The following is a 23,678-nucleotide window of genomic DNA, read 5'->3' as shown; positions in this document are numbered from 1 at the left end:
CCAACAAGCCCAGCTGGTGCTCAGCTGGTGCTCTTACCCCTTGAGCCATCTCTCCATCCCCCCCCCATGTGTGTGTGTGTGTGTGTGTGTGTGTGTGTGTGTGCATGTGCGCACACGACGGTGTGCAGGTGCATGCCTGTAGGATGCCAGGTGTCTTCCGTGTGCTCTCTGTCTGGTTCCATTAAGACAGGCTCTCTCACTGTTGCTGTAGCTGTAGCTGCTGGGCTAATTGAGCAATGAACTCTTCTCTCAACACCAAGGTTTCAGCGTGTGCAGCCATAGTCATGCCCTTCTTTTTTTAGATGAGGACTGGGGATTTGAACTCATGTCTTCATGCTTGCACAGTAATCATTCTTGCCCATTGAGCCATCTCAATTTTTTAGAGGGGGTGGTTTTTCGAGACAGGGTTTCTCTGTGTAACTTTGGAGCTTGTACTGGAGCTCTCTCTGTAGACCAAGCTGGCCTTGAACTCACAGAGATCCCCCCCCCCCCCCCCCCCCCCCCCCCCCCCCCCCACCCCCNCCACCCCCCCCCCCCCCCCCCCCCCCGTCTCAGTCCCCGAGTGCTGGGATTAAAGGCGTGCGCTTGGCCTCAATGTGTGTTTGAGTCTCACTTTGTACCATCCCCACGCTCCATGGCCTCCTTACTGGACAGAGGGGGATTGGAGTGAGCAAGGTAGTCTTTGAGACTGAGCAAAACCGTGTTTGAAAAGGTGTACTGAAGCTGTGCTCAGTGTGCAGGAGGTCCTAGGTTCACTTCCCCATACATCAGGGACGTATAAACAACTACTGCTGTGACGAACGTTTCCTCTCTGTTCCTCATTCTTCCTGTCACTGTGCACAGATGCCGTTGCATTACTAAGAAGGACCAAGGAAGCGTGCTTCGTGCTGGGAGGGGAATTTCCAGGGAGAGCAGCCTGCCTCCCTCTCACACCCCAACCCAGGGGGAGCCCAAAGCTAGTGAGATAGCCAGGCAGTTCCCCTTCCTAATGCTGGTCGGGAAATCTCTAGTCTTTAACTTAGATTCTAAGTCTTAGAGGGACTTCCCCCACAGTTCTTTTTCATAATGCCCTTACCTTCAGTGCCAGACATAAATTAATTGTAGCTAAAGTCACCAATATCTTGGATTTTCTAGGATGCAAATTTTGAACACTCTGTTTCATTCCAAAAACCAGGCTCATCCTATTGCTTCTATAGCGAAATACTGGAGAGTCACAACCAGTGCCTACCAATGGGTGCCGCCAACTCCTGCAATTCGAACTTGGTTTTCTACAAACGGTCCCAGGACAATCTCCCTGCTATGTGGAAGCAGAGAGGTATCTATGCAGCTCCTTAAATCCACCTGATACCTAAGGAGCAAGAGACTTAAAGTTCAGTAAAGCTTTCTAAGGATAGTTTAGCAGGCCGATAAAGGTACTAAGCAACGGTACAGCACTCTGGAGGAGTGTGCATCAGCCCTTGCTTGGGACACCAGCCAGGTGCTGGTACACGCGCAGTAGGGGAGACAATGGCCTTTTCTGTTACTGCTCAGATGCGCTTGTCACATTCTTTAATCGCCAACGGAAACTATTTACTATCAAGGTCTAGGCCTGTCTGAAGTGAGATGAGGCAGAGCTGTAGCAGTGGGCTGGGCTTCTTCCACAGTGACTTCAGGAAAACCTCCCACTGTGTCCCCGGGCCGGGCCCCTTCCCTCGGGAAGGACAGCGGAAGACAGTGGGAGGCAGGAGGGAGCGCTGGGGGCTGCGTCACCCACGCTTCCCTGGCTGTCAGTCTCCCAGCACCCCGGCCTCGCAGGTAGAGACGCCCCCTCCCGCGGTTCGCGCGGCTGCGAAGGAGGGGCTGGGCTCCGAGCGCCCGCCCCTCCATCTATCACATGGCCGGAGAGTCACAAAAACAACAGCTTTGGCCAAGACCGTGACTTCAGGAAGGGAACCCAGGGCCCTCACCGCCAGCCCCCTCCCCATGGAGGACAGTTTTCTGGAATCGTTTGGGAGGCTGAGCCTCCACCAGCGGCAGCAGCAGCAGCCGCCTCCTCGGCCGCCGCCCGCGCGGGGGCCACCTCCGCGTCGCCACAGCTTTAGGAAACACCTCTACCTCCTGCGCGGCCTCCCGGGCTCGGGGAAAACCACGCTGGCCAGGTAATGACAGCGGCCTGGCGCCCACGCGCGCCCCTGCCCCGAGCGGCTCCGCGCGCCGCCCCTGCCCTTGCCCCGCGCGCCCGAGACCTTTGCCGCTCGCCGGCCCGGGAGGACGGACCTCGGCACTGCGCCTTGCGCAAAGCCCCAGACGCCACCGGCCCTTCCCCGCCGCGCCCGGCCTGGTGATCGCCGGGCCGAGGTAGCCTTCGCCCCCCAGCCCCGGGTCGGGGAGGCCAGCGGGGACTGCTCTTCGGGAAAACCTGGTGGCGACTGCAGAGAAACCGCCACCGGGCGTCAACAGGCGCTGTCACCGAAGCGAGTTCGGGGGGTCCGGGGCGGGGAGGGGGGAGGGGGTGTGCCGCGCTGCGCTGGCCGGGGCCGGGGTCCGCTTTGAGATCTGGTGGATCGGCTCAGCCTGCGTCTGCTTTGGCGGCTGCGAAGGCGCACAGGTGCTCTGGGGAGAGGGGGGGCTGGCGGCGCCAGCACCGACCGTCACTGACAGCCTCTCCGCGGGCGCTCAAATTCGTTCACTTGCGAATTGCGTAAGCGGCCCTCCCGGTACCGGGTCAGCGAGAACTGCGCGGGCTTGCTGCCTGCTGCACCTTGCTAGGCCCACTGTTCCAGCTTGAACGCCCTCCACTCCCTGCCCTGCACTTGGTGTTCCAGCAACGTTGGACTGTTTCTCTCCTTGCTGTGCTTGACGATGCTGGCCCTCCTGCCTGGCTTGCCCATCGCCACCCTTTGCCCGACTGATTTCACTAGCCTTTTAAAACCGGTTCTGTTACCTCCCCTCGCAGCTGCCTCACCCTGCCGTAGAAGCCGCTCTTCTCAGCGCCTTGGCTCCTGTTTACAGCTCTGTGACTGCGCTTAGTGTTGCACAGGATTGGTTTTTCCTTCTGTGAGATGCTTGAAGATAGGGGCCATGTCTTAACCCTCCATGAACATTATCTGGCGCACACTAGTCGGTAGAAGCAGTCATTTGGCCACCTGGGAGCTTTCCATCTCATCAGATAAGGCTAGCCATAGGACCCTGGAACCGCTGAAGAACCAAGGTGGCCTGCGGTCACATGCTGATTACCATGGCACCAGGTAGTGATCATAGGGGGAGGGTCTGAGTCCTGGATGTAAATGATGGGGGCACTGAGATGGCCGATAAGGTACTGACATTTGTAATTGGGGAGTTCGTTTGTGGAGTAGAAGCATTCAGCCAACGAGAATTGCTTCCTTTGCAAATAAAAGGGATAGGCGACTTGCGAAGGCCACGCTGGTACCCCTTGCTACGACACACTTCTTCTGTAGGTCCTTTCAGGAGGCTCCTGGCAGTAGCGGGACTGGGAGGTGTGGAGAGCCTCCTTGGAAAACCGGGCACGACTTGGTTTTTTTGTGACACAGCAATTCACGGTGGGTACATCTGTTACCAAATGTTTCCAGGGTGCTGAATCTTGTTCAATTTCACTTTCTCTTTGCCAGCCTGTAAACCATCACTCACTGAAAGTCAGAGAAGGAAGTTAGCCCTTCGGCCATGCCATCTCTAACCGTGCTGAGAGAGGAAGTAGCTTAACCAGAGGCGAGAAAGACACTGAAAGGCCAGGGCCTCGGCTGGGGTGGGCTTTAAGGGTCCTTCCTGTCTCGAATTTTCTAGACTTTTAAGATTTTAAGTCCTGCCTGGCATATTTGACTAAGCAGAAGACATCGGACAAGAAACCATTTCATTAATCACCTGTAGGGACAGATGTGGAGGGTCAGTCCCTGAGAGAGGGAGCCTCTTTCCTAGCTAGGACTGCCCCTCAGCAGTCCTGCCTCTTTGGGACCACTAAGAGGTGATTAAGTTAAATGATTAAGTTAAGTTCCTCCTCCTAACTGCCTTTTGCTGACCTCAAAGCTGCTGGGTGATGGCCTTGGAGTCCTTGCACTTAGGACTTCACATCCAAGCTCTGCCACTCACTAACCTTGCCTTGCCTCAGTTCCCTCTCCTCTTGAGTGGGGGGATACCGGCTCCTTCTGCCTGGGAGGGCGCTGTGAAGACGAAATCAGTGGGTTGCCCTCTCAAACTCTGAGGTGGTAGCTGTGTAAACTTTAGGTGTAGTTAACAGATGGGTGTGTGAAAGGTTGAGGGGAAGCCTGGCTGTGCTGTGCAGGAGGTGGGCTGTGGACTGGGAGGCCCCCACCGTGCTGGTCACTGTCAGCTTTGAGGCTCAGGAGGTGTGCAGGCCTCCAGGTGGGTTTAGACAAAGTTTGGTGGAGTAGGACGTAGCCCAGAGCAAGTCAGAACCAGTCAGGAAGGCACAGCCTGATCTCCCTCAACCGTGTTTTGCATGGCAGGAATGGGAGACGGGAGAATGAAAAGGTTGCTTTAAAAGACACTTGTGTAGAAAATAAGTTAGTATGTATTTGCTCGATTCTGAGAGGCGTTTTCTCTATATGTTTTCCACATTTTCTATAAATGAACGTGTATTTCTTAAATCAGACTATTAAATTTTTTTTCTTTAACTTTGGAGGAAGTTAGTTTTTGCAAAAAGTGAGCTTATCTTTTAATGCTTAACTTTTATCTCATTTGACTAAATAACTAATAAAAATCTCTTTTAAAATAGGTTCTGTTTTGTCCTTCAAGTCAACATTACATTCTAGAACATTCACATATGTCTTTTTATATGTCTAAGTGGCTCAGATATGGAAAATATCTTTCTGAATTCACTGAATTTCTTCCCTTTTTTTCAGTTGGCTTTTTTTTTCTTTCTTTTTGAGACAGGGTTTCTCTGTGTAACCACTCTGTCTTGGAACTCACGCTGTAGACCAGGCTGGTCTCAAACCGCAGAGATCGGCCTGTCTCTGCCTCTCGAGTGCTGGGATTAAAGGTGTGCACCACCACCGCCTGGTTTAAATTGAATTTTAACTCCTTTAAAAATTTTACCCACATCATAGTACTCCAGTCATTGTGTTCCCTAAGTCTGCGTTAGTGCCTGCATTCAGTTAAGTATCATCTGGGGGTGGGCGGTTATTACTGTGATTCCAATTCTGGAAATTTATCCTGAGGAATACTTGGACAAGCGTGCAGACCCAGAGGAATGCTCATCAGAAAAAAAAGCAAGATAGCATAAGTATTAAATATTAAAATATGAATTAAATAGCAAATATAAAAATAGATTGGTTTGTGAGTCACACAGTCACTGATGGAAGCAGAGATGTATACCTGACCTGTAAATGAATCCTTTCCTGTCTTAAAGTTACACACAGATCTGAGGGTGTAGTTCAGTGGCTACCGAGTGTTTGCTCAGCATGACAGAGCCCTGCAGCTAATCCCCAGTCCCAGAAGTCAGCATGGTGCTGCACACCTGTGATCCCAGCACTTGGGAAGTAGAGGCAGGAGGATCAGGAGGTTTATTTATTTTTTTTTTTTAGATTTATTTTTTATTATATATACAGCATTCTTTCCATGTGCGCCTACACACCAGAAGAGGGCGCCAGATCTCATTATAGGCGGCTGTGAGCCACCACATGGTTGCTGGGAATTGAACTCAGGACCTCTGGAAGAGCAGCCCGTGCTCTTAACCACTGAGCCATCTCTCCAGCCTCAAGAAAAACATTTGAAAGATGTATGTGTGTGATTGTTTTGCTGCATGTGTGTATGTTTACCACATGTGCTCCTGATGCTCAGAGAAGTTAGAAGAAGGCACCCCACCAGACTCTAGAGTTATGATGGTTATGAACCATCATGTGGGTGCTGGGAGTCAACCCTGGGCCCCCTGAAGAGCAAGAAGTTCTGTGACCCCTGAGCCTCTGTCCAGCCTGATTTGCCACTTTTTAAAGAGAAAATCAAGGCCCAGTTGAGTAAAAAGTTGATTAATGGTCTGGCTAACTAACCATGTCATTCTGTCAGGAAAGTCTTTCACGGGCTGATTTCCAGTTGGATGCATGCTAGGAAACTCACTCATGAGCAGATGAACTTCTCTGTGTAGCTCTGACTGTTCTAGCTGTTCTGAAACTCGCTCTGTAGACCAGGCTGGCCTCAAACTCACAGAGATCTACCTGCCTCTGCCTCCCGAGTGCTGGGATCAAAGGTTGTGTGCCACCACTGCCCGGCTGAGGAGATGAACTTCTAACGACAATGACATTTTATCTGGATTCTTTAATTCCTGAGAGTCTTCCCTAGTAACACAAGCTAACACTCAGCAAATACATTCACTGTGAAGATCACAGAGCATAGTAAACAGACGCTGTGGACATGTGAGTACCAGCTACGGCCAGTATTAGCCAACCGATGACCGATGATGACCGTGTTCCCTTGCTACTGAGACCTATACTCATTGAGGTACCCAAGGTGCCTACTAGAGCTACCAAGTGGAAACAAGTAACAGTTAGCAATCAGTTCTGCCCCATAGGCCAGTAGGGTTCACCGAACAGCACTTTGGGGCTGATAGCCTTCAAGGCTAAGGGAGCCCTGCGGAGGAGGGTAGAAGTCAGTTAAGGGCAGAGTCTCCTACACACAGAGGCGGTTGTTATCTTGGCCTTGAAGAGGAGGCAGAGTGGGGAGAGGAAAGAGTTCACTGATCTGCTGGGCTTTCACAGCAGTGAACCCACTCGCTAAATAGGCCCAGGAGAAGGCTCAGCGGGTGAAGGGCTTGCCGTGTAGGCTTGACTACCTGGGTTCAATCCCTGGAGCCCACAGAGCCGGGGAGGGAAGGAACTGACTCACGGGTCCGTCTTCCGGCCACCACAGTCTGGGGAACACCATGCCACACGACATCATCACACACAAACATAATAAAAATAGCTTTGAAGAACTGGGTAGGGAAGCAGCACTAGAGTTCCAGTCCTGGGCCCCTTTTGCTCTTGGCCTTGTGGTCCAGGCCTAGCAGCAGCATCCGGTCATGAGCCCCAGCCCTCTGACTCGGAACCTCTCCTCTCCTCCCATCCCAGCAGCAGATCTGTGGATAGGCATTGGCCCTTCTCTTTGCGCGTGTGCGTGTGGGGGCCCTTAAACATCTGCCACGGTTATTTTCCCCTCTTCAGTACACATGCAGCGGTTGCCACTGTATTTCTTTACTTTTTAAGATCACCCCAGACAGAAGCTGTGCACCCCACCGGCAGTAACGCCTTCGCTCTCCTTTATCCCTGCAGCCTCCGAGTTACTTGGTGTCCCTGTGTCCTTGTCTAAGTACGTCTCGGATGTGGGTCATAAGTATCTGTCCTTTGTCTCACTTCGCCTACTGTTTGAAGGTTCCTGCTTGTGCCATATACGAGAACATCATAATTTTTATGTCTGAATAAAATGTTCCATTGTGTGGCTATACAACTCACTTGCCTGTGTGAAGTGCAATGCAATAGGAGACCTTTTATCCATTTTTTGTTCAAGTCGCCTTGTTTGAAAAATTAAACATGTTTATGCTGTCAGTTCCATGGACTTTTCTTTTCTTTTTTTCTCTCTTTCATCATTACCTTTAGCAGTCGAAGCCAGATCTGGCAACCTTACCGTGGTGCATGCTGGTCCCTTTGCGGTCTTCTTCCCTTCAGCACCTCACAGATGACTCCTAATGCGTACTCAGTTAGGCTCCAAGGACGCTGCCTAATGGCTGTCCTTTCTCCTCCTCCAGATGTGTCTCAGGACATGGAAGGATGCTTTTCCAATACGATGCAATGGCAGACAGGTGGGGGGAAGGCAGGCTAACAACAGTGGACTGTAGAGGCACTGAGAACAGGGACCAGGTTCTAGACAAGGTATTGGCTCTACTAAATAAAAGGAAGACCAGGACAGATGTTGACAGCGTTCCACTCTTTGTATGTCAAGATACAGTAGCGGGCAGACAACGTCTCGGCTCTCTGGTCACTTGGGGCCACCTAGTGTCTCAGCTCTCGTGGTTTTCCTAAGTCTCAGTAGCTGGGGTTCTTGCATTACTCCCCTCTGGAGGCGGATGGATGGGGACCAAGTGCTTTATGCATTTTATAAGGACTGGGAGTTTACAGTGCCGTGGGGCTATAGGCACTCGCTGAAAGGCCTGTCAGGGAAGGTGGCCTCCACTGCATAGGACCCTCATCGCCATGTTTCCTGGCACGGCTGGAGCCATGGAGGAAGACGCAGCTAATGGTGGTGTGCCGTACTGCCGGCGTAGGGCTGCAGAACTGTATAACATTGTAAATGTACAACCACTTAGATGCTACGGCTTGGGAGGAAGTAGAAGTGGGCGGAGAAATGAAAGAGGAAGAATCTCCTGCAGTGTTTATCTAACTCAAGCCCGAGGCTTGAAGCTCTGCTGCGGGAAATATCCTGATCAAGGTTGAAGGGCTGATCCCACTGCCACTGCACTTAAATCTAGAACCCCACCCATGGCAGGGAAGCCACACTACTACAGACCCACATCCCCAGGCTTGAACCAGAGCACAGGAAGTGGGAGGGGCCTGATAAAAGAATCTGATGAGCCAGGCAAGGGTGGCACACAGCTTTAATCCCAGCACTTGGAAGGCAGAGGCAGGCGGATCCAAAACCACAGAGAAACACTGTCTGAAAAACTGAAACACTAAATGTGGTAGGAAACCGTTCAGGCCCTGTTAGGGGTCTAATTTAACCTGGATTTTACGTTTCAGGGTAAGGAAGGTACATTTTCAGTATTAATAAGAGACGTTCCTCCTAATTAAAGCATTACCAAGGAATTTCTTATTTTTGCTAATGCGTTCCACTGGGAGATGATTTTAGATTTAAGTGTTTGTATTTACACTGAGCATGGTGTACCAGAGAGAAATGTCAGCTCCCAAGTCGCTAAATTGACTCATGTGATTGGATGTTTATGATTCAATGTACTTCCTTCTTGGTGCTCAAGTGAAATCACTGTGACAGGGCCCCTTTCCAGGGCCATTTGGATGCTACAAAACACAACGAGACATTATATTTTGGTCCCTCCAAGTCATCTAAAATCTGCCTGACCCTGTGGGACTGGGGGAAGCAGCGTAATGAACAAAAGAGCTTGATTCTAACTTCCTTCAGAAGGCTCTGTGCTTCATCTTGTGCATGGCTTGGGGAGAAGGCGTTCTGTTCTGACGGGAAAAGAAGCCAGGCAGAGGAAGGGAGGCTAGAAGAAGGACTCAGCACACAGTGACGAGGTCCTCCTAAGATGTACTCATTTTTATTTTATGTGTATGTTTGCCTGCATGTATGTATGTGCCCCATGTGCATGCAGTGCCCACAGAGGCCAGAGGAGGGCTTTGGAATCCCTGGAGCTGGAGTTACAGATGGTCGTGAGCCACCTTGTGGGTGCTGGGAACTAAACCCTAGTTCTCTGCAAGAAGAGATAGTGCTCTTAACTGGTGGGTCGTCTCTCCAGCACCAACCTTGTGGTTTTTATTTCATGCAATGGGAACTCTGGGATCAGGACACCCACACTTATGCGATGGTGAGCTCATGGGGGTGGGGGGCTGTTCAGAGACAGATATTCCTCCACCCACTTCCCACAGTTACTAGGCACCCTGCGGAAGTGGGATTGTAGAGTTGGGGATACAAGGAGGAGGGAGGAGGGACTTCCTCTGCTATCTAAGGAGACTGCAGTGTTTTTAGCTTGTACTCCTTTGTAAATAGATACCCCCCCACACACACATTATTTACTAGAATGTGAGTTTCGTGAGACGTAAGTTCTTTAGGGTTTTGTTTGTTTGTTTTTGCTTTTTGTTGTTGTTGTTTTTCAAGATTGGGTTTCTCTGTGTAGCCTTGGCTGTCCTGGAACTCACTTTGTAGACCAGGCTGGCCTTGAACTCACAGAGATCTTCCTGCCTCTGACTCCCGATTGCTGGAATTAAAGGCATGCGCCCCACCACCACCACCACCAGGCACGATGTAAATTCTTTGAGTCATTAACCTTATCTAAACTAGGTGTGTTTCATACCTGTAATTCCAGCACTCACTGAGACAGAGGCAGGAGGATTGCTGTAAATTCGAGGCCAGCCTGAACTACATAGTGAGACCCTGTCTCAACAAAGAACTCTTATTTTCTGCCCTGCCTCCAAGAGAAGCCCTGCATCTTGTAGGCATTCACTAAAGAGTCGACGAGTGGCTTTGTTAACAAAAGGCAACGCTGGAAATTTCCCCAGAAACCCAGCTCAGATGCTGACATAGCTCTTGAGAAAAGAAGGAAGCAAAGAAGAGGCTGCTCGTGTGAGCAGACTCGTGAGAGTATGTGTGCAACGTGGAGAACTCGGGGTGGGGACCAGGCTACGTCACTTGCCCCAGATGCTGTCTGATACATGAAAACAGGTGATATGTCAGCCCATTTATTTTGTACTTATATTAAAAACAGACTTAAAAATTAAGACCAAAGAATCTCTGTGAGTTCGAGACCAGCCTGATCTACAAGAGCTAGTTCCAGGACAGGCTCCAAAACCACAGAGAAACCCTGTCTCGGAAAAAAAAAAAATTAAGACCAAAGGTGTGACTGCTACTGCCTGTAAACAGTCCAGTGAGAGCCTAGAGTGACCTGGAGAGCTGCCCTCCAGGCTGTCCCTGACCTATGACCTCTGGGCAAAACCGACAAGTCCTTTTGACGTCGGTTCCCTGCTCCTTCCCCCCAGTTCTGATTGATGAACAGAGCACAGACGCGGGGCGCAGGTCCCCTTGATAGACAAATGACAGGATGTCCTTGTGTCACATAGCAAGAGGAACTTGTCTAGAGGGATGGTGATGTCTTTCTCTTTCCTTTCTTCCTAAGATTGATTGATTGATTGATTACATAGTATCTGTCTGCATGTATGCCTGCAGGCCAGAAGAGGGCATCAGATCCCTCTGAGATGGTTGTGAGCCACCATGTGTGGTTGCTGGGAATAGAATCCAGGTCTTCTGGAAGAGCAGCCAGTGCTCTTAACCACTGAGCCATCTCTCCACCCACCCCCTTCTTTGGATTTATTATGTACACAGTGCCTGTATGCCTGCAGGCCAGAAGAGGGCACCAGTTCTCACCACAGACGGTTGTGAGCCATCATGTGGTTGCTGGGAATTGAACTTAGGACCTCTGGAAGAGCAGCCAGTGCTCTTAACCTCTGAGCCATCTTTTCTCCGAGACTGCTTTTCTGGTGATGTATCGATAAACATTTGGAGTGAGAGGCTGAGAGGCACAGTGAGGACGGATGCTCAGGGTCAGGGCTCAGCCACTATGCGGAACTGGCAACAGCCAGACCTCAGGAAGTTGCCGTGTGCTCTCAGTGTTCCTCCCTGCTCTTGGGCTGCCGGGTGCTGGGTAGACTACGCCTCATCCTGCCTCCCGGGTGCTGGGATTAAAAGCGTGTGCCACCACCCAGAGACATGTGACACCCTTGAAGACTCATCAGTGATGGTACCAATGGGTCCCAAGACATCTCCCGAGAAGACCGCCACAAAAGCTACTCTTTCCGGATGTATGTGGCAGGATGTGGTTAAAGTCGCGGTATCAGGAGTTCTTGCCTCTTTCTGTGGTGTCAACAGATGTGAAAGCTGGAGCTGCAGGGGTGCTGAGGGGCCCTGCAGAGGGGTGGAGTGGGCAGGGCACAGATGTTTAATAATAGACATGTAAGAAAGTTGTCGTCAGAACTGGAGATGGTTCAGCTGTTAAGAGCACTGGCTGCTCTTGCAGAGGACCGGAGTTCATTTCCCAGCACCCACACAGTGGCTCATAAATATCTGTAACTCCAGTTCTAGGAGATCCGAAGCGCTCTTTTGGCCTCCTCAAGCACCAGGCAGAAGCATGGTGCCTAGACACACACACAGGACTCACACACATCCAATTTTTAATTAATTAATTAATTATATATTTAAAAAACCTGTCTTTCTCATTTTACATACCAATCCCGGTTCCCATTCCCTCCCCTCCTCCCACTCCCTCCACCAACCCCCACAGATTGTTTTTTTAAATTAAGGAAATGCCATAATAAACTCAGCATGGCAGCTGCGGGTCATGGTTGCAGACTGTGGTTGCATGCACCTGAGACATTGAGGTGCACCCTCTCAGAGTCTGTAATGCCACTCAGCCTGGTTCTCTCCAGACTGGAGGGAAAATGCTGGCGGTGCCACTTAGAAACGCCGTGTCCTGGCCTGTTACTTAATCTCTTCAAGCCATAGTTTCATTATCTGTAACTGGAGGAACTATTATTTGCTTCAGAAAAGTGGTACAAAGGTTAAAGAGAGAGATCATATACACCAAGGTCTCTGATCCCTGCCGGCTGTTCCAGAGGTGTTACTGGAACCACCACGGGGCAAGAAGGAGGTGTGGCTTTAATTCACACTGTTCAGACACACTTCTGCATCAAAATGAACTTAGGGTATAAATTTTATTTATTTATTTATTTATTTATTTATTTATTTATTTATTTATTTAAGATTTCTGTCTCTTCCCCACCTAGGGTATAAATTTTATAAGGGAAATATTCTCAGCTACAAAATAAAAATATTAGAAAAGAAGGCAAGAAGATGGGATCCAAACATAGGAACAAAATAAGTCCAGGCATAGCTCTAACCACATGCAGTCACTTGTGTGGTGTTGAAAGTATTTCAGGATGATGGGAAAGGCTAAAACACAGAGGGAATGGTTTGGGGTCAACCAGGGTCTTAGGTAGAAAAACAATCAAGTTAGATCCTTACCCAGTACTATAGCTAAGCGAAATTTCAGATGGACTGAGGAGGAAAATGTAATTATAGACATGTTGACATAATCTTGGGGCGAGAGAATCTGTTCTGATGTCCCGCCAAAGGCGTGGGTTTGCAAATAAAATGCTATATGTCACTAGAGTGCATTAGAAAAGATTTAAACTTTATCATCTAGAGATTACAGAGAACAAGAGCTCCAAAGCAACTGTTGGGGAGGGAATGGTGATTCAGTAAGCTAACCGTCCCCATGAGGAGCCCTGCTCCACACACCAGAGGAGGCGGTCTTGGTGGTCATGGGGAGGACGGTCCACTGGCACAGTCACTAGGTAAATTGTGGTGCAGCCCTGTGGATAAATGCATACTATGCCCTGAAATTGTCATAAGCCCAGCGGTAGCGGCGCACGCCTTTAATCTCAGCACCCAGGGGCGGAGGCAGGCAGATCTCTGTGAGTTCGAGGTCAGCCTGGTCTACAGAGTAAGTTCCAGGACAACCAGGGCTACACAGAGAAACCCTGTCTTGAGAAAAAAAAAAAAAAAGGTCAGAATATATCATGGGGTGAGAAAACAATTTACTATGAAAAAAAGAACCATTGGTGGAAACTTGGTGTGCTTTATATCTCATTCCTGTCTTTATACAAAAAGACGAAATAAAAACGTTTACTCTGGGTATCCAGGCACACGCCTTCGGAGGCCCTCACTGGGCACTTGGGAGGCAGCAGCTGAATTATAGGCTGCTCAGGGCTACCTAGTGAGACTGTCTCAGAAAACAAACCAATGAGTAAACAAGCGGCTAAAATTTGGGCTCAGTCATGGCACTTTGCCACCAAGCCGTAAGGACCTATCTGAGCCTGGAACCCGCACGGTGAAGGGAGGGAAATGCAGGTGAAAGTTGTCCTATGACCTCACACGTGTGCACAAACACAATTAATAAATGAAAAGGCAACTCAAAGAAAAGACTTTCGAGTCTGGCAAGAAAACCCCAAGTGTTCGAAATCATTTTCCATCCAGGAGAAATATAGGAGCCTATCCGTATCCATTTATTTGTTTTTTTTTGTTATTTATTCAGGACTTCAATGTTTCAATGTGTGTCTTTGCTAATTAGGAACAAAAGGATCCTTTTCATGAGCAAAGACAGAAGAGCCGGCTTGAAGGTACCTCTAGCTAAACTTGGGACAGTTGGACATCAGAAAGAACAACGACAGGACTGAGTGTAGTGGTGCACGCCTGTGACCCTAGCATTTGGGAGACAGGCAGGAGGGTTTGCCACAAGTCCGAGGCCAGCCTGGTCTCCATAGTGAACTCTAGGCCCGTCAGAGTTACACAGCAAGCAAGCATGCAAAGTGTAGCATGGCTGGGCACAGCGGTACCCGCCTGCTATCCCAGTGCTTAAGGGACTGAAGCAGAAGGATTATGGACCCAAAAGTAGTATGAGCTAGCTACACAGCAATAAGAAAATAAATAAATAAGGTAAAGATTATGAAAAGAGGAGAGAGAAGGCTCCTTATAAAATAACCCTAGCCAGGCGGTGGTGGTGCACGCCTTTAATCCAGGACTCCGGAGGAGGGAGGAGACTCTCTGAGAGTTTGGGGCCAGTTTGATCTACATAGCTAGTTCCAAGGACAGCCAGGGCTGTTGTACACAGAGAAACTCTGTCTTGAAAACCCAAACCAAAACAACAAGAAAATTCTACCTAGAGGGCTGGAGAGATGGCTCAGAGGTTAAGAGGATTGCCTGCTCTTCCAAAAGTCCTGAGTTCAATTCCCAGCAACCACATGGTGACTCACAACCATCTGTAATGAGGTCTGGTGCCCTCTTCTGACCTTCAAGCATACACACAGACAGAACATTGTATATATAATAAATAAATATTTTTAAAAAAATTCCACCTAGAAAATAGGAAAAAGACTTTCAAATGATTCCATGATCCCCACGTAAGACTTTCAGGATCTCTAAGGTGTAGGTTGTCCAGGGAAGGCTGCTAGAATCCAGCACAGTCACGTGGTCCGGGCTTCTGCTCACACACGAAGCCAGTGTGACAGTGGAACACTCACTGGCCCTGGCTGTTAGCCAGGTGTCTGCATGAGCACACTGGGCAGGGTGTCACGTGAGGAACACACCTCTCCTCCACATCAGCCTTCCAAAAATGTTTAGTCTGGACCCAGTCCTGAGCAGACAACCGGAACTTATCTGGACTCTTTCAGAAGGAAATCTGTAGAGGCGTGAGGACAGTTATAGATGAAAGACAGAATTACCAAAGGTGGTACTTGAAACAAATGAAAAATATTGGTGGAGCTATAAGAGAAATTGCTTGACTATTTAAATATAAAATAAATTAAAATAATCTTAAATTATGAGACTATGAGAGGAAATTTTGAGATCTTTAAAACATAAATTCAAGTAATTATTTTGCGGGGGGAGTGATACAGGATTTCTCTGTGTAGCCCTGGCTGTCCTGGAACTAGCTCTGTAGACCAGGCTGGCCTCGAACTCACAGAGATCCTCCTTCCTCTGCCTCCTCAGTGCTGGGATTAAAGGCGTTCGCCACCACCACCCAGTGACTTTATAGTTCTTGATGGTTAAATAATCGTGGGGAAATAAATTATGAAATATAGATTAGTGCCTGATTTTCTCTCATAGTTGTAGTGAGTGGGGGCGGGGCGGTGGAGGAGGGAGAGATGTACAAGGAATGGTCTGTTTTCTCCCTTCCGGTTTTCCTTTCCTCAATTTCCCTAACTGCATGCGGCTCCTGCCCACCATAGAGAAAGCTAGGGCTCAGGCCCGTCCCTCCTCTCCCGAGGCCGCTGGAATGGTATTTATTGCTCATACTTAGGGCTTACAGTCTAAATACTGTCAGCCTCTTCTGCTCAGCTAGTGTTTTTACTGCCCTGAGTCTTCAAGCTGTTGCTATGGCTGTTGGTGCTAATTTGACAATCAGGTAAAAGTAAAAAAAAAAAAAAAAAAAAAAAAAAAAAGTAAACGGGACAGCCCAAAGGGGGAGACTCCTCAGCGCCACACAGGTGAAGCGCGCTCCTGTCTGCCAGTTCGCTGGCAGGGCTATGCAGGCCGTGCTTAGATGTGTCTGCTGCCCCGCGGTGGGCCTGCGCAATTTTACTCTGAGTAAAACATCGTGAGCAAAAAGGGCCGTGGTGTTACGTTTTCTTGAAGTGATTAAGGGGCAAAGAAAGTGTGAAACGAACATTACGTCTTAAAGTTTATGGAGAGAAAACATCAGAAACTTAAACTTCTGTCCGTAGTTAAAGCCCTGACAGGAAACAGGAGCCCTTGAGGATTACACGTGGAAAGGAAAGCTCGTTTCCATAGAGGCTCCCAAAGCTTTGCGCCTAGCATTTCTAGGGGTGCGCCCCGGTGGGGCTGCAGCGTCTTTGCTCCTGTTTATTCACCTTGGCCGTGTTGCTCCCGCCTTCTCTCATCCCCTCTCACATGAGGTAGAAGTTACCCTCGAGGCCCAAGGCAAATGCTCCCTTTTATAATGCTCCCCTTGCCAAAATGTTGATGTTGCTGACCCGAATTCTCTCTGTGTTTGGCTGGTACAGCTTGTCCTACATGAGCCCAACAAACTGTGCAGGAGACCTGGCCCCTTAGCCAGCTCCTACATTCCTGAAAGCAACTCCTTGATTTCTTTCTGTGCCGTAACACTTCATGTAACACGTGGTGTCTGGCAGTTGTCAATAGGGGTTTCCTAGGTTGGCTAATGGATACTGGTCCTTTGATATTGAAATCTGTTACCTCAGGCCTGCAGAGATGGCTCGGATCCCTTGCCCTCCTGCAGAGGACCTGGGTTTAGTTCCCAGCACCTACATGGTGGTGCATAACTAACTCCAGCTCCAGGAGATCTGATGCCCTCTTCTGGCCTTCATGGACAGATGTGCAGGTGGTGCGCAGGGAGATAAAAAAAAAAAAAAAAAAAAAACATGGTGGCGCACGCCTTTAATCCCAGCACTCGGGAGGCAGAGGCAGGCGGATCTCCGTGAGTTCGAGGCCAGCCTGGTCTACAAGAGCTAGTTCTAGGACAGCTAAGGCTGTTAACACACCAAAACCCTGCCTCAACCCCCTCCCCCAAATAAAACCAACCAACCAACAAGATAAACAAACACCAAAAAAGAAAAAGAAAAAAGAAATATAGTCTTACATTTTCTCAAAAGTCTCTCAAGGATAGTCAGGTTATGTTAAAATCAAATGTTCACTGGACTGCCCATGAGCCAACACAGCCTGTAACCAAATGCGTTTACTTTGTCAGTATTTCCAACTCTGCTCTCACGCCTCCTGGAGAACTCAGGTAGAGTTGCTTTCGGGCTGTTTCTGGAATACGTATTTACCGACATTTCGAAGCGGAAGCTCTTATCCTTTCCCCCTCTCTCGCATCCACCGCAACCCCTACAAAGCCCCATATTCCCACATGCCCAGGTGTACGGTCCCTGCCATCAGTCAGGGTGGGGTGAGTTATGACAAACAGCGTAACAGTGCGGCTCACGTTTGTTAAGTATTTCCCCTTGACGAAGGGCTCTCCCTTCAGCCCCCGGGATTGCTCTCTACGTCTTAGAATTGAGCAAACAGGTTTAGGCAGATGGCGGCTGGAATGGAAGCAAGAGGGTGGGACTCGGCTCTACAGCTCCATCTTCTTGCTGGATTGAGATACTCTTAATCCCAGCACTCGAGAGGCAGAGGTAGGAGGAACTGTGAGTTGGAGGCCAGCCTGGTCTACAGAGCGGTTCCAGGACAGTCGGAGCTGTACACAGAGAGACCCTATCTTGAAAAACAAACCGAAACAAAAAGGGGGGAAGGAGGCGATAAGCTGCCTCTGTCTCTAGCAAGAGCAGAATTTAAAAGACCCCCACGCCTCTGCCTGCTTTCCCGTTTGTATCTCGCACCCGTCACTCTCCACACAGCTGCAGGAGTGGTTGCCAGGCCCTAGCAGAGGCCACTGTGCTGCAGGCATGCATTGCCAGATAACCGGCTTTTGCATTTTTTTTTCCTTTTAAAGGAAACTGTAGTTTGGCACTGACCCTGTCACTTCTGATTTAATAGCACCTGCCCCCAAATGTAATGCCATCCCAAGTCTTTCCTGCAGAACTTACCTCGCTTTCTGTGTCACGTAAAGGCGCCCTCTGTGATGTTATCGTTTCCTATGACATTTTCCCATTTAGACCCCAGGGGTAGCGCTCAGAAGGCACAGGGACATTATTGGGTTCACCTCTCTCCTTCTCTTGTGCTTTTTTCATTGGTTTAGGTATTGTTAGAACTCAGAGGGTAGCTCACACACATCTCCTTTATCCACATTTCATACCTCAGCAAGAACTAGTTGCTCAGATGGGTCCTTACAGAGATCAGAGCTCCGAGGAATGGGACCCAGGACAGGTAAGAGTTTAGGGGCTAAGGGAAGGGCTGCAGCCTGGGGCATGGTGCCTGAGGGGAGGTCTGGGAGGGCACTGGTGTGCCTTGGAGCGGAGTGGCCCTGGTAACTGATGTCCCTCAGGAAACAGTCACCATGCCTTCAACTTTGCTTTGGAGTGTCAGTCAATCCTGGATGCTGCAGGAGGCAGTGCCCGTGACCAGTGACCTCTACTTCCGAGGGTTGGCAACCTGCACAGCGGCCTCTCAGGCTTCTGCCTCCCGTTGAGGAGTGATGGCTGAGATGATTGATTCTCCTCCTTAGTGGAGTGGGAAATTCAAAACGTGCAGCTCTCAGAATTTTAATCTGCTCGCTGTTAAAGATGGAAAGAAGCCGTTCTCCCATGACCAAGCATAACGGGGCAAATCCCTTTTCCGTTTCTCCACTTTGCAGAGAAATGCAGCGTGACTTTCCCAGGGCCATGATTTTCAGCACCGACGATTTTTTCTTCGGGGAAGATGGTGCCTATGAGTTCAACCCGGACTTCCTGGAGGAAGCTCATGAGTGGAACCAGAAGCGAGGTGACAAATTCCTTTCCAAACTCCCGGGACCCCCTGTGGTGCATGTCGATTGTAGGAGCTTTAGAGACAAGCCCTGCCACTTGTCTACCCGAGCAGGGTGGCAGGGCTTCACCTCTTGTCGTAGATCCCAGTTAAAGGAAAACCCCGCTAGCGGTTCTGCACTAGGTAGCGGTTCACTGAGCGAGGAAGGCCTCCTGCAATGGAAGTGACAAAATGTGGGTGATGCTCGCGCTGGTGCCCGCTGCGTGTTGTTCACTGTTGTGTTGCATTGTGTTACAGCAAGGAAAGCAATGCAGAATGGCATATCCCCCATTATTATTGATAACACCAACCTGCACGCCTGGGAAATGAAGCCCTATGCAGTCATGGTAGGAAGAAGTATCATTCTGAATTTTCCGTTGTGGGCGTTTTGTGAGAAAGTTGAAACCTGTGCTCTTTCCTCTTTTTCTGGTGGTCCATGATTACACACTCACTAACGATAATTCTCGCAGGGAGCAGGTAAAGCTCTTATAGGGTTTCTCTGCTCTTCAGTCACTGAGGGGCTACCTTACCTCAGGGCCTCCATAAATGGGAGTACTGGTCTGAGTCTTTGGTAAATCAATCTCTCTCTCTCTCTCTCTCTCTCTCTCTCTCTCTCTCTCTCTCTCTCTCTCTCCAGGTTCTCTCTACCTGGCTATCCTAGAACTCACTATGTATACCAGGCTGGTCTCGAACTTGTAGAACTCTGCCTTTGCCTCCTCAGTTTGGGCTATTTTCTGTTCTGGGGAGCATCCACCCATCCTTGAGGGAGTTACAGACAAGGGGGTGTACTAGCAGGGCTCTGGGTCCCAGCAAGCCAGATCTCCCTGTTGCAGGCTGGGGATTTCAGCAGTGTTTTGCTGCGAGTCCCAGGGCGACAGACTTTCTTCGTCTATAAACAGGCTTAGGATTGCCAGCGTGACCCTTTAAGACAGTGGAATACCAACATCAACACACAACTCAGCTCCATTCTGATCTTTTCAGACAGTTTACATCTTCCGCTAACAGGTTTTCAGTCCACACGCAAACTGAGTGGAGCAGGAGGCAGACAGCTTCTGGAGACACACATGGCCCCCAGTATGTTGTGAAGTCTCCTCCATGGCAATTGGGCTTTAGGATTCTTTCCACACTTAGGCAAAATAGCAGACAGGCAGCTGCGCTTCTGCCTACGGAGGCTTCCCCGTCGGTTCTGTTCAGGCCCAGGTATAATGGGTGAATAGAAACTCTATATTTCAGTCCTTATTTAAGGCCACATGAGGCGAACAAGGCCATGAAGAGCTGATGATGCGGGCACAGCCCGAGGCAGCATTAAAAGCATCTGGCACTGACTTCCAGGAAGTCTTTTCACGTCTCTGATCTGGATGGATATTAGACACCCAAAGCCCTTAATGAGACCTAGGCACTAGCTGTCCTTAAGACACAGTGGTTGATTTTTTTCCTGAATAGAACTGATTATCCAAAGGACGAAGGGGAAACATCTATTTAAATGTATCTATTAGTTTATTACTAATCTTACATATTCATGGAGTACAGTGGGCTGTTTGATAAATTCAGGGTACTTAGGTTATCCACCACCACAAACACCAGTTTTGTATGAGATGAGAACACTCAGAATTCTGTTGGCTGTTTTGATTTCTATACTACTAACTGTAGCCCCCTCTGGTGTAACAGCGCATCAGAACGTATGCATGCTGCCTCCTTATGCAGGAGCCCTCATCTTAGCTTACTTAATTCTATCTTTAACACGTTGAGTACTGGTGATAACAGAAGGCTGTTTGAATAAAGCTGTCAGTTTCTGACTGTTTAGATTTGACATGAGACCAATTTTCTTTTTAAAAAAGTAATTTATCTAACTTTTATTTTAGGTGCACTGGCATGAAGATATCAGATCCTAGAAAACGAGTTACAGACAGGTGTGAGCTGCCATGTGGGTGCTGGGAATTGAACCTGGGTCCTCTGGAAGAACAGCCAGTGCTCTTTAACTGCTGAGCCATCTCTCCAGCCCCCTTACTATTTCTCTAAACTCACAGAAATGGGTCCCAGGGCACTGGGCCAAGCACTGTGGAGCAGGGAGAGCTGCAACCTGCAGGAAACACTATATTAAAATCTGTGGAAATCGCTTTTACTTCCTAAGTTATGATGGCACTCTCAGTTACAAACCAAAGCAGAAGCAACTCCATGATCATGGAAGTGACTTTAGGATTCTCCAGGTTCCTTGTTCACACCTGTGTTTGGGACGCTTCATCATGAGTCCAGTGATCTGTCTTAAAGGATGTTCAGAGTCATACTGGATAAAACTATAAACTCTGTCGATGAGACATGTAATACAGCATGAGTGGCTAGGTATGGGGACAGATTCGGGGCCTGGATGACTCGTAACACAGGGGGCTTTGGGCAAGGCTGTGGTGAATGTTAAGGGGAGCATGAACACCCCCAAGCATACATGCCATGTCTTCATTGTCTTATGTACTTTTGAAAAATCAGGCACTTGAGAATAACTATGAAGTTATATTCCGAGAACCCGACACTCGCTGGAAATTCAACGTTCAAGAGTTAGCCAGGTACCTCTTTGTTTTCCTAGTTCCTCATTCTGTATCCTGCCGTTTTCAGGTATTTCAGACCGAACAAAAGCATCTTTTCAGGCTGGAAATGGACTGTAATTTTCAGGTCAGAAATGGTAATTCTTAGAAATTGATAAACTTGGAACTATTAATGTGACGACTTTAGCTCTGAGTCAGATGTCTAATACAATGCCGAATGCTAATCCTTGGCTTGGACTTGGTCCTTTAGAAGGACGCACTTCACCTTATGCTCAGTTGCTTCTTCATTAATGAGCATCCACAGCACTGCCTCTGCATGGGATGCACATGCCAGTGGTGCTTCTGCATCAGGCTAAAGCGAGACCTTCGAGTGGGAAGCAGAACGTGGGTCATTCACGCTACAAGTGCTGCTTTGACTTAACAGCAACACGTGTCTGAAGAATACTAACTTGGTTTTTAATGCATGGCTTCTGATACCCATGCTCTGTGTTACCTGATGCCAATGGCCCAGCAGTATTTCCAAAATGAGTCTGTGGCCACCTCCTCGATTGCCTGATTGTTAAAACTGACATACTTCATGAACTATTCTGTAATTAAAATCTTGGCAATTATATGTCTAACCACGTCCCCAGCTAGTATTTGTGCCTTCTAGAACTTAGGATTGTTTTAGTAAGCATCACCTAATGGTATCAGAGACCAGCTGATCTGAACAGGCATATCACTAAATACATTAGGAGTTAAATCTTATGGTATTTGTTCTTTGTCGATATCACCAGAAACAAAGCTTTTTTTTTGTTTCTTTTTTCATTTTTTAAGACAGGGTTTCTCTGTAGCTTTGGAGCCTGTCGTGGAACCACACTATAGACCAGGCTGGTCTTGAACTCACAGAGATCTGCCTGTCTCTGCCTCCTGAGTGCCCGGCTGAAACAAAGCCTTTCTAAAGCAAGCCGCAGGCTTGTTTGGGGATGTGCCAGGCGGCACGAGAGCCAGCAGAGCTGGACCTCACACGCTGAGGCAGTGCAGCAGCCATGCAACGCAGGATTTGTGATGTAAGTTACTTGTGTTGATAGCCTGCCTTAACTAAACACTTGTGGCTTTTTCTTCTGTGTAGAAGAAACATCCATGGAGTCCCACGAGAAAAAATCCACCGAATGAAAGAACGGTATGAACATGATGTTACCTTTCACAGTGTCCTCCATGCAGAAAAGCCAAGCAGAGCGAACAGAAACCAGGACAGGAACAGCGCGCCTCCCAGTGGCTCTGGGTACTGGAGCACCTACACAGAGCTCCCCAACCGAAGGGCTCAGGGCGGCTTCTCCAACGAGAGCTTCAGAAGGGGTGGCTGTCACCATGGATATTAGCTGTCTGTGCACAGCCACTGCAGAATTTTCCTAAAGAAGTTTCTACTTCAATTTTTGGTATTTATTCTTTGTTCAGTTTTAGCCAGAGCTCTAATTCCAATGTAAATAGCCAAGCCCAGAAATTTCTGAACAGAGGTCATTATATTCATTATCTCCAACAAGCGATGTCAGAGAGCGCCCATGTGGCTTGGCGATGGGGATTCTGCTGAGGACCCAGAGGTCTTTCTCTAGAGGAGCTGATTTGAAACCGAGATCCAAGATTATCACTTAGTTGCGGAGTCATAAACAAAGCATTCCTAGCACATCTCTATGGGCTACAGTACCACTGCCTTTGACAGATCCATCTTCTCCATAAAGCAGGAGTGTGAGGGGGACGGAGGCGGAGGCAGGAAGCAGCTCAGTGCCCTTGCTGCTCTGACAGTCTGCATCCAGAGACCAGAGCCATCACTCTAATGGCACTGATTTTCTTTTAGACTTAATGTACAGAAGGGGATGTTGTCCTTCAGGGTACCATTAGGGGACTTTTCCCCTTAAAGATGTGTCACTGTTAAACACGCCTATGAATTCTCAGTACTTGGCCCCTAAGGAGAATGAGTACCATTACAGTCAGACCCTGCTGCGCTCAGCAGCGTCAGCGGGACAGAACCCCTTCCCCCCTCCAGCTCGTAGTCTAGCAATGTAAATAACCTGCTTTCGCAAAACACCAGTTTTAAAGAGTCATCAAGTGATTTCCGAAATGATGTCTCTAACGTGTGATTAGTTAGCCACCCAGATGTTTGGGAGTGCAAAGCAATGAAGCAGCCAGGGTTTAGGTCATACAAGGAGATGTGAAAGTCATGCTCATTGAGATCAGCAGGGTATGTATGTCATGTGGAGTGCCCCTCAGATCAGTTATGAATTTATGAGTTCAAATTAAATCCCAGCAGGCTGGAATCAGATTCATTTGGTACGAGATTGTGACAAGACCATGTAGAATGTATGGTCTATTTATTTTTTGGCCAACAGCTTCTTTCTAATGTTTTGTGAAATATTATTTTAAGTGTCTTATATAATGGTGCTTTTATGGTTATTAAAATTGTATATGGTATTGCATTTA

The 23,678-nt window shown here is 48.6% G+C and overlaps 2 protein-coding genes across 3 annotated transcripts in view; both read left to right on the top strand.

Moving 5' to 3' along the window:
- The window catches only part of N4bp2l2 (NEDD4 binding protein 2 like 2), a 92,210-nt gene extending 74,106 nt beyond the window's left edge, over positions 1-18,104 (top strand). Inside the window, exon 9 of the mRNA XM_050161920.1 lies at positions 17,981-18,104. The gene's annotated coding sequence lies outside the window, so the exon portion shown is untranslated. The remainder of the gene's footprint in view (positions 1-17,980) is intronic.
- N4bp2l1 (NEDD4 binding protein 2 like 1) lies at positions 1,176-23,678 on the top strand. 2 transcript variants are annotated; one of them, XM_050161929.1, is made up of 5 exons: positions 1,176-2,138; positions 18,536-18,663; positions 18,943-19,031; positions 21,292-21,348; positions 22,333-22,536. In XM_050161929.1, the coding sequence occupies exons 1-5, from the start codon at positions 1,603-1,605 to the stop codon at positions 22,387-22,389; spliced, it is 867 nt and encodes a 288-aa protein (XP_050017886.1). In that variant the 5' UTR covers positions 1,176-1,602; the 3' UTR covers positions 22,390-22,536. The 2 variants fall into 2 exon arrangements, with proteins under 2 accessions (XP_050017886.1, XP_050017885.1); XM_050161928.1 differs by lacking the exon at positions 21,292-21,348 and adding an exon at positions 21,166-21,242 and having other exon boundaries at positions 1,426-2,138; positions 22,333-23,678.

This window comes from Alexandromys fortis, unplaced genomic scaffold (genome assembly GCF_014885135.2).
Source record: "Alexandromys fortis isolate MF-2015 unplaced genomic scaffold, M_Fortis_MF-2015_v1.1 scaffold_118, whole genome shotgun sequence".
NCBI classification, from domain to species: Eukaryota; Metazoa; Chordata; class Mammalia; order Rodentia; family Cricetidae; genus Alexandromys; species Alexandromys fortis.
The sequence above is the reverse complement of the archived record's forward strand: the minus strand, read 5'-3'. Positions and strand labels throughout refer to the sequence as shown.

What these genes read in the sequence shown, in the direction of transcription:
- N4bp2l1 (XM_050161928.1), top strand. Translation starts at nt 1,603, where the DNA reads ATGAGGCAGAGCTGTAGCAGTGGGCTGGGCTTCTTCCACAGTGACTTC. An exon ending in TGAGTGGAACCAGAAGCGAG is followed by an intron (nt 18,664 to 18,942) that starts GTGACAAATTCC and finishes ATTGTGTTACAG; the next exon opens with CAAGGAAAGCAATGCAGAAT. An exon ending in TGAAGCCCTATGCAGTCATG is followed by an intron (nt 19,032 to 21,165) that starts GTAGGAAGAAGT and finishes TTGAAAAATCAG; the next exon opens with GCACTTGAGAATAACTATGA.